Below are 16,668 nucleotides of genomic sequence, written 5' to 3'. Positions count from 1 at the left end.
TCAGACCTTTGCCTTGCTGTGAGCAGTGTTATCACTCTTTTCAAAGGTAAGAGATTTTTTCTCACTATTAACTGAAGAATGCAGCATACTACACATCAGCTAGGACTAGAGAATGGTCAATATTTTATCTAATTTTAAACAAGATGCAGGGGATGACCCTGGTAATTACAGAGCGGAAAGCCTTATCTCAGTGGTAGAAAAGTTAATTGGAAAAAAAATTAATAGGTATAAAACACCTAGATGACTATAGCCGATAAAATGAACTCAGAATGCCTTATGTATGAATAAATATTTATACAGCACCACAACATTGTACAAGAATGCTGAAAGACCTGGCAACTCCTTCAGAGTGCAAACAGTCAACCAGACAACATCAGACATGTATTAGAAGCTGGTTAAGAGATAAAGAGCAAAGAGGTGGAAGAGATGAACAATTTCTACATAGGAAGGGACCATTTGTAGGTGCTCTCAGCACACGGATTAGGTGTTATTTCATGTATGATCGATCTGGAGGGAGGTGAACAGAAAGGTGGCAAAAATGACAGGCTAGCACAGGAGATAACATACTTTAACAGCAGAGAAGGCTGTGAGGGATTTCAGAAGGCCCATGTAACTACTTATAAATGCAGCTTAGAAAAGCAGCAAGCATTAGGATGACTACTGTCAACTATTTATTCATATAACACTGAGTGTGTGAGGGGAGGAGGGAGAAATGAGGGTTAGAAGTTGGACTAAAGGTCAAGTAGTGGATCACCATGAAGAGCTTCAGAAAAACTGTTATTTAGTGCAGTGGTGATAGGGAAAAATCAAGTGTCTGTCTTCTGCAGGAATAGAGGCGAACAGGTAATAACAGCAAATATATATCTCACATATATATATATATTATGTTATTATATAATATATATTATATATATATTGTATATATTATTATTATATGTAACAGCCTGGATAAATTGGTGAGGTACTTACACTGGGTTTTGACCGTTGGTTCTTAGAATGATGCAGGCAGGAGTAAAGATATATAGAAGCAAAAAACACACATCAAGAGAGATACAGAAGAAGACAGACATCAAAAACATTTGTAAGGAAAGTGACTCAAAAGTTTTGGATAATTTCATTTAGAAAAAATTTGGAACAAGAGAGGACACAGTGAAAGATTAGTGATTAGTACCTAAAGGAAAATTAGATCTGCCTAAATAATCTTTTTCTTCAGAAAAGAACAAGAGAGTGAAAGGGAGCTCATTTAAAATTATAAAAAGGAATTTAAATTTTTTTGCACAATAAATCTATATGGAATTTTAATCCTTAAATATGAATGGTGCGCAATACAGAAAGTTTCTGAGAGAACTAGAAGTAAAATATAAACTAAAGAATCCTGGGTCACATCTGTATCAGAACTTAAGCCAACTGTTGACAATAGCTAGAAAAAAAATGCTGATTATAAACATGTTATCAAGCATTTATTTTTTATCAGGTGTTTGGGAGCATCTGGTGCTGGGACACCAGAATATCACACTAGCCAGGTATTGGTCATAACCACAATGTCACCACTTACAACCGCCCCAAATTCATCACTAGATTCAGGAAGTTCAATGTTCACACTAATACATCAACTGCTAATTTATTTCACTACTTCTTTGTTCTCTGAAAACCTTATGAATTCAGGCAGTGTTTCAGCTTTAACATTAAATGGTTTTTTTAAGTTTAAATTTAAACTTAATCCCTTAGGGATGAATTAACAGCTCACTGAGCAGAAATTTAGCCAAGTGGCTCCCATTTACGTGAATGAAAGTCATGCAGATAAATCCACATATGACATACTAAAGATGTGTCCATTATTTTTAGTCCAAAATATTTTCCACTTTATTATTATTATTAGCCATGCACAGCTAATCAGTTTTATTCTTTATTCTCCTCCGACACTTAACTCTGATTTTATTTAAATGGCTAGCAGTAAACGCACTGAGGAGGGGCCTCTCATCATGCCAGTTTTAGAACCATGGAGCTGGTTTACTCTTTTTGAAGATGATTTGAAACCCACTCACCTTAACCAAAAAAGGCTTTAGTTGCATAACAAAGGACAGAGCTTCACACTTTATGAAATCCCCATCACTGTTAATTTGGTTAGAAATCTGTACATTCTGCTGCAGGAGAATGTAGGCCAGATTCAATTACTTTGATTTACTTGCAAAAAACACCGGAAGGAAGCATAAGGTAGTGAAGCAAAGAAGGTGTTTGTAACAGTGAAACTGAATCCTGCAGACCCCAGTCCGCTTCTCTTGCCAGGCTGATTTTGCCTAACAGCTATCCTGGAGCTTCATTCACTGAGCTCCTGGACCCGCCAGAGCTTTTTGTCCTGCACATGGGCATGCTTGTCCTCAACAGTAAAAATGCAACTGGAAATCACTTAAAAGTTGTCTGGCATTTCTGAGCTCACCAGTATATCTGGATGAGAAAGACAGGCAGGCAAATTTTCCAGAAGCAATAAGCTCCTTTTTGGCTTTGTAGCCAGTGCCTTGCCATGCTGGAGTAGCTGTGTGCCAGCAGCTGTGGGGACACTAATGCCCAGAGTGTTAGTTGAAAGAGAGGCTTCTAGTCCAGAGAGATTTCAAGACTATCTTCTCCTTATGCTCTTAATGTTTTTTAGTTCCCCTTTAGTTCCTATTCAAAGCCTCGCACTGTACTCATCACTGAGCACTCCCTCTTAGTATCACAGGACTAATAGCTATCATGTGTAGCCTTTAATTTCCCCAAGCTGTGAGTGCTGCTCCAGTTCCCTGAACAGACTGTACAGCTCTTTGCTATCATGTCCAATTGTAAGAAGTAATGCAACAGCAGGGAAAATGAGAAAATGAGAATGCCATGGTAAGGGGTATCTTTTTCTATATTGCCCTGGGAAATATTTGCTAATAACAAGATCCCGGGTCTTTTTTATAACCTGGAAGTTTGCCATAACTTTACCAAAATACTCAGCAGTTTCCAGAAGTAAATGGGTTCATGACTTGAGTAAACAGATAGTTTTATGGGTGGGTTTTTTTTTTTGCAAAAGCCTTGTGATGCTTTGTGGTTTTCCACGTCTTCTGGGTTTGCTTAAGACCAGAGCTCAAGGACAAATAGTCATGACTTTACCATATAGTGTCACAAGCCCTGCAAACCAAACAGGCCAAGTGCTGGCAGTGTCTCAAAACATCTCTCAGGCACAGTCTACCAGAAGTGATACTGAGTTAAGTGGCAGGGCTCTGTGCAAGGGAAAGACAAACCAATACATGGAAATGGATTCAGCACACCTTAATCAAATGCCCACATCTAATGCTGTCTAACTTGCTAAAGAGGAGCTGAAATGAAAGTGTGTTTTCCATTGCAGTGCATTCCTTTGAAAATGCCTGGAGCTGCTCTTTAAAGAAGGGGGCTCTAAACCTGGAGATCACCCAGCCAGAGGAGGTGTGGGGGAACTCAGGCCAGGACTCAGTTCAGCCCAGGCTGCAGCTGTGCCATCCACCCAGCATGCACATACCTCAGAGAAACAAGAAATCAGTTTCCCCATCTCATTGCTGTAACTGATGAGATGTGAAATGAGTTTCCACAAGGAATAAATGCTCTTAAGGTAGCAACCAGAATTTGTCAGAGTGTATAAACCTGCATAAACACAGTACTGAACAACACAGCTAAAAGGCATATAAGGAAAAAAGCAGAGTGATGAAAGCTAATTGCATCTTTTACCTACTTACTTGTCTCTCCTGTAAGGACTGATGCATTTTTCACTGTCTATATGATGCTTCTTCTCTCTCCCCCATATTCTCCCCTTTTTGAAGCGTTATACCTCCATTTAAGTTTCATAATGACTGGAGCTTGTCTAGTGCCTTCACAGGACATACATGCAATTAATTCTCAATGACAAGGTTTAGATTTCCTGACCTCTTGCTGCACTGAGAGAGGTAGCAGGCAGCTCAGAGTACCTACACAATACTAAGTCTTTGCACAAGTTGCTAGGGCTTAGAAACAGCTTTAATAGGACCCAACATTGCAAAGGGAAACCAAGACAATAGGAATATTTCTGGGGAGAAAAGAACAGGGGAGCAGGAGAGAAAAGAACAAGGTGACATGGGACTTCAGTAAGACAAAGGAGTTGTTGCAATGGAGTTAGCGAATGTAACAAATACCATCTGGTGCTGTGGGAGCTTTTTTTTTTTTTTTTTTCCTTTTTTTTCCTTTTTTTTTTTTTTCAGAGAAATGAGAAGCAAACCTTAAGGAGGCACTTGAGAGACAGACAGTAATTCTAACCCTTTCTTTACACAGGGAAACATAACAAAATTTCTTTACACAGGGAAACATAACATACAAATGCTGCTGATACAACAAAGGAAATTTGCTAAGGGATTAAAAAGAGCTAGCATCGTCAAATCAGCATGCAAGGAATATGGTCTGATTATTGCATGTCCTGGAGTTGATAGTACATGTATAAAGGAGATAAAAGGTTGTTATGGTAATAAAGGCACAGAATTAACCTGACAAAAGAGGTAACGCATAGAAATATTATACAAGAAGCAGCAATGGGATTTGTTTGGAATGCAAATACAAGGAAACAGAATGAGTCAGAAATGACTGCTAGGTCATAGGATGAGCAGAAAGAGCACAGAGGTGCAGTGAGAGAAAAAAGGTTCATTTTTTACTACATGAAAATGGAAGTTCTTGGGATGCCTTCTGGAAGTTAAGCAAGTGAGGCATCCTGTGGTACATGTCTGGACAGAGAGGCAATTTGGGAAGGGGGAATAATCCCTTAGTTTGAATGCTACCACCGATCAGCAAACAAACTTTTTTCTTGATCGTGATATCCTACAATTATCTCTGGTAAGAAAGAATACAGCTTTGGGTCTGTGTCGTTATTTTAGGCTATGTTCCTACTAGAATAAAGGCTCTTATGCTAAATTATGAGCCACATTCCCATAATGCTTGGTTTTTTATGCTCAGAGCGCCACTAAACTGTGTGTGACCTTTGGATTAGATAACTTTCAAAAATTGCAAGTAAGATTTTTCATCTGTATCAGAGCTTGGATCTGTGTTGAATGTTTTGCAGTTTCAATGATTCCTCTTTCATGAATCTCAGACAAATATAATTTGGTTTGCGTGCTAGAATGATGGTATTTTTAGATGAGCAGAAAGAGATTAGATAATGCTGCGTAGCAGGATTTTAAAATAAATTCAGCAAAGTACAAATTTCACTATCTAAAATAGCATCCAGAGTTGCTCTCCATTTTGTGTCAGTAGAATATGAAGCTAACCACATATTTGTTAAGTCATAGTCATGTTATTGATTATCTGAAGTCTTCTTAAGCTAATCAGAAAAAAAAAAATAAAGAGCTGATTTTTGAGAGGGCTTCAGATTTCTATTGGTGTTTAATCTACTGGTCAAGAATTTAACAAAGAATGTTACTATAGTTCCTAATAAATGAAGTAAATGATAATAAGTGAAAAAAGGCTATAAGCAACTGGATACCCCTTATTTTATTATTGTTTTTAAGAAGTGTTGACTGGATATCCTATTACTCTCTGCTTTTATTAAAACAGAAATCAGAATCATGGACTGTCATGGCTAAATGTTGCCTGACTTCAAATATAAATGGTACATGGCTTGGACCATCAGCAAATGCTGGAAGGAGTCATTCACCTCATCTGGCTCCACACATCTAAAGCTGTGAGTCCAGCCTTTGGACTCCTTTCCTAGTTATCAGAGCTAGCCCCACCAGAGATGGGTGTTGCAGGTGAATCGTTCTCTGGAGTCACCTCTTTGTTGCTGCTTCTACTGGAGAAATGCTGGTTATGCGTCAAGGTGAACTCTCCAGCTGAGTCCTTTCCCCAGCAGTCATCACTGCTCTGGTCTCCTCAGACGAGATTAGAGGGTGCACAGAGCCATCAGCCCTGACCTCCTGTGCTCCACAGGCCACTGGAGAGCACCTTGCTGCCCCTGAAGCAAGTTCCAAAGTTGTACTATATACCTTCTGGAAAGGCAGCTATTTTCTGTTGTCCTCAAACAGCTGGAAACCCACCAGTTCCTTGGAGGGCTGTCTAGGCAATGAGTTGGCCTGACTTAAACAAGGGTTCCCTAATTCCAGTTTGAGTTTTTCTGGCTTCAGTTTCCAGATTCCAGTTTTTGTGATGGCTTTGCTCTCTTATTTAAAGAGTATTTCAGAAGCTGGCATCCAAATTCAATGCACGATCAATGAGCAAGGTTGCTGGCAGGGAACCATATGTAAGCATTTTCTTTATATGTTCTTCACCACTGCCTCCAAGGAAAATTATGCAGTGTCCACAAGTCACCTCACCTTGAAATGCCTCAGATGCTCAGTCATATCTACAAAGTAAAATGCCATCCAGCATATTGGTGTGCTTCTATGGAGCTGTCTGTACCAGAAATGCTACAAGGCCCTGATACCCTTTTTTGTATTACCTATAAAGACCAAATCCAGCTCAGAAGCTGTCCTCTGTCTTGATTTTTTTTTAAATTGCTTTAATAGTTTTATGGCCATAATTAACTCAGTGTTTGATCAAGGGGATATGACTGTAGTTATACACTGTGAGGCAATGGTCTGAACAGCTGAGGCACCACATTTTGATTAGTAGTGGCAGACATTGCTCCTTTAGTTTGAAAACTGCAAAGTTATTCTTTTTCAGCCACACAAAACAAACCTTTTGAGCATTCCAGACCTTCCTCACATAGATATTTTCTTACAGCTACTGATCCCATCACAAAAGGAGCAATAGAGTGTCTTGAACAAAATTTCTTTGATCTGTTTTAATTAATTCAGTAGTTCTTACCTTTAAGGATGTGACCATGTAATGAATAAACAGCAGCAATTTTCAGAATAAGGGGTTTTCTTTCAACTACTGTGGTCACCAGAAATGGCCTCTATTCTTAATTCTTTTCAATTCCCTTGTGTGTAACTGAAACTAAAACTTAGATAGAAGCTGGACAGAGGGCTTTGAACATCAGTTCTGTGATCAGCTATTAAAGCAGTCCTACAGAGGGATCTGGACAGGCTGGATCAAATTGCTGAGGGCAACTGTATGAGGTTCAACAAGGCAACGTGTCAGGTCCTGCACTTGGGTCACAACAACCTCATGCAGTGCTACAGGCTTGAGGATGAGTGGCTGGAAAGCTGCCCAGCAGAAAAGGACCTGGGGGTGCTGGTTGACAGTCAGCTGAACTTGAGCCAACAGTGTGCCTAGGTGGCTGAGAAGGCCAACAGCATCCTGGCCTCTATCAGCAATAGAGTGGCCAGCAGGAGTAGGGAAGTGATCGTGCCTCTGTAGTCAGCACTGATGCGGCTGCACCTCGAATCCTGTGTGCAGTTTTGGGCCCCTCACTACAAGAAAGACATTGAGGTGCTGGAGCGTGTTCAGAGAAGGGCAACGAAGCTGGTGAAGGGTCTGGAGAACAGGTCTGATGAGGAGGGGCTGAGGGAACTGGGGTTGTTTAGCCTGGAGAAAAGGAGGCTGAGGGGAGACCTGATCGCTCTCTACCTGAAACTACCTCAGCTACCTGGAAGGAGGGTGTAGTGAGGTGGGGGTCGATCTGTTCTCCCAAGTAACAAGTGATAGGACAAGAGGAAATGGCCTCAAGTTGTGCCAGGAGGGGGTTAGATTGGACTTTAGGGAAAATTTCTTTACCCTAAGGTTGTCAAGCATTGGAAGAGGCTGCCCAGGGAAGCGGTTGAGTCATTGTCCCTGGAGAGCTAGATGTGGCACTTAGGGACATGGTTTAGTGGTGAACTTGGCAGTGCTAGGTTAATGATTGGATTTGATGATCTTAAATGTCTTTTCCAACCTAAATGATTCTATAATTCCATAAATTCAGCTATATTCAAACACTGCATCCCTGTTTCGTCTGGGGAAGTGCCTGCCAATTCATTTTTCTTCTCTTATCAACAAAGCCCATATACTGTGCTTATGTTTCTTAATACAAAATAAAGAGAAAATCCCCAAGCTGTCAGGAGGTCTGTTAGCTTAAATACAGCCCACATCTTTGCTCTCATCCCATTGCATACTTTCATTTGCTCTCAATTGGAAAAAGCAGATCTACCTACCTATGATCTTTCAAACTGCCAATCATCTGAATCTTTCAGATTTTGCTGAAAGACTTCTTTAAATAAAGAGTTTTATCATGGGCTCAGCATCAGCAGCTGTACTTTGTTTTAAAAGTATGTTTTCTTAAAAAAAGAGTCTTTGAAGATGCAGTCTGTTTTCAGCTCTGTAATAATTGCAGCAACCTGATTGGGTTCAGTTCCTCTGTTTTGGATGACAGTGTGGTACAGTGGATTGTCCTGGTGTCCATCAGGATTTATTGCATATATTGAAGGAGTGAATGTTTGAAATAAATTCAAATCTGTTACAATTTTCTTGCTTTAAAATAAAAAATAAAAAATGACATGTCTCTGAATTTCTAACAGGGAAAAGTGATTTTGTCTTCCCAACGCATTAAAGCAGCATGTCTGTACATTGCTTAGGCACAGTCCTTCCTCTCAGTATTACATGGGTTAAACATAAATTTCATCACAAAAAGGAGGACAAAATAATAGGCTGTCTTCAGTGCTTATCACTTCTGTTACATCCCATGGCCTTCGTACCGTCCAGGCGTTAATGGCAGAGAATAAATGGTATCCTCCTGAAGGCTGCTCACCTGCCTGCCCTTCCCCACTCGCTCTGCACAGCTTCCATGGTTAACCTTTGGCGAGTCATTCACACTTACTTTTGGGGACTTTCTAATTCTATTGAAACTGCTAAATCGTTGTTGATCTGGTTTGCAGCCCCTTATTCCTTCTCCTTCCCGAGATCATCTCAATTCTTGTATGGTGTTGTGACATCAAATCACAGAAAAGTACTTTGTGAAAAAAAGAGGATTATTAATTGAATAACAGTATGATCTGTTAGTTAGGGGACCTGTTACTCAGGGCAGAAGTGCGGGTATTTCTTTGGTTGAGACACTAAAGAAGTTTAGGTCCCACTTCCTACTTGACCAGTGGCTTTGGCAGTCATAGACAAGACAGACTTCTCTCCATCTTTTGGACAAGCATGACAAATCTAGCTGATCTAGCAGTCACTTGGCCAAGCTAGCATGAGTCACAACAGTGTGCAAAGAGGTGAGATGTGTTAGCTCTAGTACCTTAGCAGTGCGTGGTTTCTTGACTCAAGTACTTAAAGATATAGAGAGCAGAACCGGCCCACATGCCTACCACCAGCTGTGGAGCTGCAACCTTGCTTTCTCTGTGTCCTGCTCCCCATCAGTAAGTAAGTAATTTCAAAAGGGAAAGGTCCTGGTAGTTTTTCTACTGATGTGTTGCAGAGCCTTCAGCAAATCAGCTTCAGATTCTCCATCTATACAAGTTTGACATTGATGCATATCTTTCTGTGCAGTGTGCTGTGAGATTTGGGGACAAAAAATGCTGTAGGAGACTTAGTGTACTTAGTCTTAACTTATTTGTTGTACCTAATCCAAACTAGTATTTGAGCTTCAGGGCAGAAACTGGAAATTAATCTCTCTTTTGTTAAACTACTGTAGGCCCATCAACAGCAAACTAATGAAACAAAACAGAATATTTCCTCCCCTCAACCTGCGCCACCATGCTAGTGGGGGTATGCACTCTTACACAGCAACTCAACCTCCAACGGTGGGCTCGCAAAGCATGCCCCTAAACTGCCATCCTCCTCAGCTTTTTCTAGTCCATGTTTTACATACTTATGCTATCACAGAAGATTAGATAAGATGCGGCATTATGGCTGTTTTCCACATATCCACAAGACCATTTTCAGAGAATCATAGATAATAATACAGGTTGGAAGGCAGCTCTGGGGGTCATCTAGCCCAGTCTCCCATTCAAAGCAGGGAGAATTTTGAAGTTAGATGAGGTTGCTCAGGGCCTTGTCCTGTTAAGGTTTCTGAAACCTCTCTGGGCAACCTGCTCCTGTGTTCAACCACTCTCAGTATTTTCTTTCGTATACCCAAATAAAATTTCTTTTGTTGCAACTTGTGCTCATTGCCTCTTTCCCTCTTCTTTATGACCTACAGACTTCTTTTTTGGGGGTCTTGGGGTTACCTTGCCCAAATAGAATTTTTTCAGAAGTTTTCTGTATGATGTATACTTCCCTAGGAAATAGGGGTTGGTTGGTTGGTTGTTTTCACATTATACACAGTAAATTCTTAAAAAATTATTTAAATGGAGGCAGAGATTTTTAAGATAAGCCATCAAAAGTCAGATTCCAGAGAAACTCGATCAGATCTGGCACATATTTTGCGCAAGCTCCATTCATCTCCTTCTGCCTCCTAAAGACACTTCATTTTTGAACCAATTCTAGTGGTATGCGCTTCAGAAATTTAAAATTGCATTAAAAAAAGTTCCTTGTTTAAAGCAGAAATATTATACAAGTGAGAGAAGGGGCAGAGCAATTAAAGTATGTATGGGACTAGAAAGATGAGCCAAAGGAAACATGCTTGATAATTTGCATGCAAATGAGCAACTCTGGACATGATTAAGGAACCGCATGATATAAAGATACCCAATGTAGGGAATAATCCAATCTGTCAGAGCTCCAGGACAAACAGTGCAGCAGGATGTCACAGAGTGGAAAGAAAAAGCTGGAAGTAAAACAAAAATGTGTCTAAATTAATGCTGGTCAGGGCCATTAAGGGCTGTTAGTGCCCTCAGGGCCCCAACACTCCTCCTCAAATCTCTAATAGTGTTTTCTAATCAATGCATTTCTGTTGATCCTCCCAGGTGCTGAAATTCGTCCCTGAGGCTGGGCATCCCAGAAGAAGAGGCAGAACCAGAAACAACATGGCCTTAGTAGATATACAGCTGGATCATCATGAGCGTTGTGATTGTATCTGCAGTTCAAGACCACCCCGATAAAAAAAAATAAAAATAAAAGGAAAAAACCAAGACACACTATTTGCAGCTTACCGGACATTTACTTTTAAGCAGGATTGCTCTGAGGACCTTTACTCACTAATCATTTGAACTTTGCTACTAGCCTGCCTTTGCAATTAGCAAAAAAGATCGCTGTGTTTCAGCATAGCTGTGCTGATTAGTGCCATGGCAGATAAACAGGTATATCATAGATTTATGTATCAGCATCCAAGAATATAAGATTATGGTTATCTGTAGCTAGATTCTGAGGATTGAGAAAAAGCTCACTTACAGTCCTTAGGTACACAATGCCCACTGAAATTAAACACCAGTTGTGTAGGTATTTGTGGTAGCTGGCAATGAAATAGCGTTTTTTCTGTTTCTCACTCACCAGTTCCTACACTCAAATTCTGCTGCCATTTCTACCTGCTTAACTGTCCTGATGCTTAGCAGGGTTTTGTGGGTATAAATGAAGACGGAATTTGAGCCTATATGAGTTTTAAATGGTTCATCCCACTCTGAGAGGGAACTTCCCAGCGTTCTGGCCCAACAGAGTGAGATATAATGAAGAAAATCCATAACTACATGAAATAACACGCCAGTAAAGTCAAATCTCACTGTTTGTACTTGAGCAAATCATGTGCTGAAATTAGTAGGCGCTTTGCATAAGCTGGGACACTGGTGGTGGTAGGGGGGTGCGGAGGCTGGTACTTTTGCCATGGTGACTCCACATGAGCCGTCAGCCAGGTGCTTTGGCAAGAGGGGGCTCTGTGGGCTGGGGCTGATTCTGGTCACTACCTACCTGGACTGTACTCCTGCCTCTTGCCTAGAGCTGCCCACAGTTGCCCAGGAGAAGCCCCCACTACAGAAAAAGGGAGAGACAACCCTCCCTTTACATCCTTCTCACTGCAGTTCGAGGAGTGCTGTGTTTCCCCGTGCAGGCAATGAAGATAGGGCACTTGTTTGTTGAAAATATTGATTTGTTTTGCAGTTGTGTTACTGGGAAACAAAACTGTGCTTGAGATTTAATTATCATTATTTGGTTTGGGGTTTGTTTGGTTTATATGGATTATTATAACTTTGTCATATATGCATTAATCTTAGTTATCTGAGGTTAGTTGTCTCATTTTCAGCTCTGTGTATAGCCATGGTTAAACTGTTGACAGTGAATTTCTTTTTGATTGCATTTTGCTGAGGCATATTAACTCATTAAGCAATGTCTGTCTGTCATGGAAAATGTGCATCATTTAATAATTTCCAGAAGAATATTATTAAACACCACCTCATAATAAAATAAGCACTTTAAAAGCTACAGCATAGCTTCCTATGCCTTTTAAAATATGAAAGTGCTATAACTGAAAAAGGAAAAAAAAAATCCTTCCAAACTAGCTTTAAAGGATTTTTAATGCTGCTCTGAACGTGTAAAATACAGACAGATTTAAGTCTGGCAAAGAATTGGGAGTTTTGATCATGAATGTAACAGAGGGAATGGGGTGGCACATTTAATGGCTGAGGTTTTATATTTAAAAGCAGACATAGGCTGCATTGATTCATCTTATTTGTGTTGCCTCTTGTTCTTCTGTCTCTGAAACAGTGAAGTAGTTTGACAGTAGTGCATTATAGTTAGTGGAAACTGGCATGTGCTATAGCATAATATTAAGAACCTTCAAGCCAGAATGTTTTAGCAATCTACAATTTCGTTACAAAAGTGCCCTAATATTCTAACTTACTCTCTTTATCAGCTCAAGTATTTTATAAGTGCTTTTTTATATTTTTAGCAAAACTTTACTAAAACATCCCTTAGAAATGTTACGTTACTTTCTTTCCTGTACTTTAACCTTTGAGATTCAAAAAGTGTGGCATTTTTATTATTTATATTAATTTTTCCTCTCTAGCTCCCAGATGTCTATTTAAAAATGTTCCTAAGTGCTGACTTGGGAAGTGATTCATCATTTTTCAAAGCAATTCACATTAAAAGAACAACACTGTAACCAAAGATTGCCAGCGTCATTTTGTAGTTCAGGACTGTTTAAAGATGACTTCACTCTTTTTCTGTCTCTAGCTTAATAACAAGATTGGTTCAGCCATTCCATAATATTTAGCTAATTTTGAAAGAAATTTGCATGAGAGACCTTGGTAATTCTGATATTGGTTTTGAGACAGTGCACTCCAATGTATATTCCTGATTGAATTATGCCCAAATTATGCCTCTCTAGCAAATTATACTCTCGCCTTGTAGTTAGCGTTGATTGTAGGAAACATCAGTTTCATATGGCTTTGTGCTTTGAGTGGTCTAATTCCCACCCTCCAGGTGAAAATGTGCACCAGGCATCCACTGCACCTCCCACACACCTCTGCCTGCCCCCTCCAGTCTCCACCCAAACAGTCATGTGTTGGGAGGGGTATTAACACCTCCTAATTTGGAGGATCCAGCCTTGACTGGGAGCCTGAGTTACCACTACAGGCAGTTGGGAGAGAGAGGTTCTTCTAAAGTGTGTCTGAGCTCCCAGGTTGAAGTTGCCCAATGTGGGAGCTTTTCTTTCTCTCTTTCGGCTGTGTAGAAACATCAGAAATCTGATTTGGGCATCTTTGAGATACACCAAAGTAGATGTTGTGAATACTCATTTTAAAGACTGAACAGCAAATAGTTTAGCTGACTGAATTAGATACAGGCAGCAATGGATGCCAGGGTCTGGCAGAAAAATTCATCTGTAAAGAAAAAAGAAGTTGGTATAATAGGGATTATCATCTTGCTTCATGTTAGGTTTGCTTTCTTAAGTATAGGCTAAACTTGTCACAAAATTTGAAGTATTACTCCTGAGACACTTAATAATGAGTGGAACCATTCAGTGCTTCATGCTGCCATCTGCCATACAGACAGCATTCTCCTGGCCAGTGCAGGAGAGTCAAGGATGGGCTTTATGTTGCAATGTGGGGATGGTAACATACATGTGAACTAAGAAAAATTCCCAAAACCCCGAGCCCCAAGCTGCAGTGACCCTGGTGAAACCAAATACCAGCAATACTTTTCTTTTTTATTTATTAGCAGAAATTGCAGAGATGTTTTTCCATACCTTTATTTTCTCTTTTGTCTATGTAATTGTTATGTTGTTTACATACTATTTTAACTTAAAATGCAAAGCTATTAAAAAAACCCTAATGTGGTTTATTTTTATTGGTGGAATTGGAACCCCCCAAAATAAATACATTTTCAAAGGAAATTCAGAACGATTCCTAATTTCAAACCACTCACTAGCTTTTCATTTACTGTATTCTTCTGGGATAGAGCCTACTTTCTCAAGTGCAATCTATACATATTTTTTTTGTTATCTCAGTTAAATGCAGCTTTCCTAGCAGTATTTTTCACTTTATGCAGTATGTAATGTGTCTTACCTTGTTGAAAAAATAAATACTGCTTTTGAAAGAAGATTCTCTGAGTGATTATTCAGAATTCAGATGAACCAAAACCTGTGATTTACTGGAATACATTTCCACAACATGACACCATCCATGTTAGGTCTCCTTGTGAATTTCAGCAGTCATTCTCAAGAGCATCAGGGAAGTAACAAAGTGCAATTTTGAGATAACTGAGTTTGAACCCCCGAGCTGGAAGAGCTGACAGCTTCCTTGCGAAGCAGCAGCAGCGTGACAGCAGCGTAGCATTTCTGATAGCCAGATTAGGGCAATCCCCCGGATTTAGTGCTGGTCTCAGTCCTGGCGGGCTTGGCTTGGCTCCAGCAGAGATGTCCTCGCTTGTCCTACTGAAACTGCTCCTTACCAGCAAAGGAAGCTCCTCATGAAGCTCTGTATCTCACCTCAACCAGGGCAGAGATCCAACTGCTCTGTGCAGGACAGCTGGAGGAACCTGAAGCCTCTCGAGATGGGGAGGTTTAATTTACCCTTGTGAGTTCGAGACTTTTCCCTCAGCTTTCGCAGAAGCAAATTTTGTTGTATTTCGTCTGGAACATAATTTTCATAGCCTTGGTAACTAACTTTCAATGTGAGGTTCTTGTGTTAAGCTAAAGCTGCCTTAGGCCTTCACTGGACCTTGGACTGAATAAGGACCTGCAATTTTTGCCAAATTAATTCTTCACTAGCTAGATGCCCTGTCTGATAAGGGAAACACAGATAGCATGCAGTCTGGGGACCCAACTTTGCAACCTCTCCTCATGCATATGCCTGCTTCTGTATGGTAATGCCACCAACTTGGAACAGTCAGCTGTTCATATGAGCATATTTATCCCCTTTGGTTTGGTCCTAGTTACTCAGAGAAAGAATTCATGTCTCTTTCCTTTTTTTTTTTTTTAAAAAAAAAAAAAATCAGAAGAGACATTTCATAACAAAGGAAGCAGTGCTCTTTTGTACAGTGAACAAGGACATATTTACTAGATGGAGTGGACACTTTTTGCCCTTCAGAAATGCACTGAATGCTCAGTGTAGACAGCAGCTCAGCAACTGCTAAGTATTCAAGGATGGCATGAAGCTCCTCCCACCCAGCATTGCTATGTGCCTATATAACTAACTGCTAGCAAACATTATCAGTTTGTCCTTGTGCTCACAAGAGTGAAAGCTTTTATAAATCTGTAACATGAAAAGTAGCTCTGTATCTCTTCAGCTGAAAATGTATATTTGGTTTCTGAGGTCATTCGGTATCTCACCATCACCTGTTCTACAAAATAATGTATTTTTAAAACAATCTTCTTCCCATTTTTGAAGAACGCAGAGTCATCTTCTAGCTGATCTTAAGATCTGCAACAACTGTAAAAACACTTCCCTGAAAATTCATTTAAGATTTCCTTAGCTCTTTTCTGGAGTGCATTGCCCAGTCACACTGCTGTAACGCAAATTCAACAGATGTCCAATTTGTATTTATTCTCCCTGGGACTCCAGTGCAGCTGCTAATGAAAATGCAGAAATTAGTATTCTGGTCTCTCATTCTAGGAACTTTAACTTTGTCTATTGATAGTCTTGGTCAGATATGCTGAAATACATAACATTCATAATTTATTTGGTCATTCATTGACAGGCTTTGAAAATCTGCCTTAAGTATTTAAAGTGCAAATTTGATTTTGCTTTCTCTTCAAAGACTTCTTAAAGAAATGGGATTTCCAAACCAGCAAATATTGTGCCATGAATAGTAGGAAGGAAGTATTCTAGGTTTTAGACTATCTTCTAAAATTTATTTGACTTAGGACTTGGTCTGAAATTCCTTTATAGGTAGCAAAAATGATATTTCAAAACTGAATTTATAAAACCTGATTTTGAAACAGAGTTTCAAAGCCTCATTTATATATTCCTTATAGAAAGTTGCTGTGGCACAGACATGCTTTAATAAAAACTGAACTGGTTACATAATAACAGTTACTGTATGAGATGCTCCAATTTCAAGCTGACAAAGGATTTCTGCTTCAGCTGAAAAAATTCCAGTTTCAGAACCAGTACAGAGAGAACAGGATAAAAAGCACTGGCTGCCTTTCAAATATTTTGATATAAAGGGTGATGTCATAAAAAAAAACATTCTTAACTTTTATTCATTGCATTTTATTAGATAAGTAGTAAGAGCAGACATCTTAACCTTTTTGTTCTGTGTCTGAGTTTGGAGAGTACCATCTCAAGTAGCGGGTGCACTGGGATGAGCTCTCACAGCTCAGCCTGAAATCAGTTTTCCCTCTCCAAGATGAAGGTGATCCAGAGAACCACCCTTCATATCAATACAATTCTGTCAAATCTTTCTATCCACTGTCATAGTTATAGCCTTTTACCAAACAAA

General features: G+C 39.7%; 1 protein-coding gene across 2 annotated transcripts in view; it reads left to right on the top strand.

The window, feature by feature from the left end:
- The window catches only part of PDGFD (platelet derived growth factor D), a 143,372-nt gene extending 132,471 nt beyond the window's left edge, over nt 1-10,901 (top strand). For both annotated transcript variants that reach the window (XM_086481764.1, XM_086481763.1), the window contains one exon: nt 10,767-10,901. In XM_086481764.1, the coding sequence (XP_086337890.1) occupies nt 10,767-10,901 (135 nt within the window). The remainder of the gene's footprint in view (nt 1-10,766) is intronic.
- The last annotated feature ends 5,767 nt before the right edge of the window (nt 10,902-16,668 follow it).

This window comes from Leptosomus discolor, chromosome 1 (assembly GCF_034619465.1).
Source record: "Leptosomus discolor isolate bLepDis1 chromosome 1, bLepDis1.hap2, whole genome shotgun sequence".
NCBI classification, from domain to species: Eukaryota; Metazoa; Chordata; class Aves; order Leptosomiformes; family Leptosomidae; genus Leptosomus; species Leptosomus discolor.
Note: the sequence above shows the minus strand (reverse complement) of the source record. Positions and strands in the feature narration are given on the sequence as shown.